The sequence below is a fragment of the Calidris pugnax genome, unplaced genomic scaffold (genome assembly GCF_001431845.1).
Source record: "Calidris pugnax isolate Ruff unplaced genomic scaffold, ASM143184v1 scaffold285, whole genome shotgun sequence".
NCBI lineage: Eukaryota > Metazoa > Chordata > Aves > Charadriiformes > Scolopacidae > Calidris > Calidris pugnax.
In genome coordinates, this window is record NW_015091000.1 from 417,093 (window position 1) to 418,136 (window position 1,044).

The following is a 1,044-nucleotide window of genomic DNA, read 5'->3' on the forward strand; positions in this document are numbered from 1 at the left end:
TTCACTGTGATGTCACAGCGCTTTCCCTGCTCTTTGTGACGTCACACTGCTGTCCTTGTGATGTCACACTGCTGTCGTGATGTCACACCGCTGTCGTTGTGACATCACACAGCTGTCCTTGTTCCTTGTGATGATGTCACACCGCTTTCCCTATTTCTGGTGACGTCACACCACTGTCCTTGTTCCTTGTGATGATGTCACACCGCTTTCCCTATTTCTGGTGACGTCACACCACTGTCCTTGTTCCTTGTGACATCACACCACTTTCCCTGCTCCTTGTGATGTCACACCGCTTTCCCCGTTCACTGTGACATCACGTTGCTTTCCCTGCTCCTTGTGACGTCACACCACTGTCCCTGTTCCTCGTGACATCACACCGCTTTCCCTGCTCACTGGTGACATCACACCACTTTCCCTGTTCCCTGTGACGTCACACCGCTTTCCCTCTTTCTTGTGACGTCACACCACTGTCCCTGGTCCTTGTGACGTCACACTGCTTTCCCCGTGACGTCACACCCCCTCTCCCCCCCCGCAGGCCGGCCATCGTGGGGGACTTCTACGCCATCTCCTACCTGTACTACGGGGCGCTGGGGACCCTCACCACGGTGTTGGGGGGGGTCCTGCTCAGCTCCCTGCCAGGTGAGGCCGGGAGCCGGGTGGGGGGACACCCCAGGTCGTGTCCTGTGTCATCCCCCCCCCCAGCCCTTCCCCATGACACCCCCTTTCCGGCAGGGCCGACCAAGCGGAGGCGGCCCCCCCAGGGCGTGCTGTGGTGGGACATCGCCAAGCAGACGTCCTCGGCGTGTCCCCCGGGCGCCGACACCCCTGGGGAAGAGCCCCCCAACAAAGGGGGTGCCCCCCAGGCGCTGCCGGCCAGGTCGGAGGGGGACGGTGGCCTCCCCCGGGGCCCCCCCCACCCCGAGCCCGGGGCTGCCACCGACCTGCTGCTGCAGGAGACCCACGTGTAGGGGACAGGGGGGGGACGGGATGGGACCGTGGGGCGGGGGGTGTCACCCCCATCTTGGGGTCCCCAATAAAGGAGGA

At 63.2% G+C, this 1,044-nt stretch overlaps 1 protein-coding gene across 1 annotated transcript in view; it reads left to right on the forward strand.

Annotated features, from left to right (window-relative positions):
* SLC5A5 (solute carrier family 5 (sodium/iodide cotransporter), member 5) overlaps nucleotides 1-968 on the forward strand; it is a 12,722-nt gene extending 11,754 nt beyond the window's left edge. Inside the window, exons 10-11 of the mRNA XM_014955553.1 lie at nucleotides 536-639; nucleotides 733-968. Coding sequence (XP_014811039.1) covers nucleotides 536-639; nucleotides 733-968 — 340 coding nt within the window. The remainder of the gene's footprint in view (nucleotides 1-535; nucleotides 640-732) is intronic.
* The last annotated feature ends 76 nt before the right edge of the window (nucleotides 969-1,044 follow it).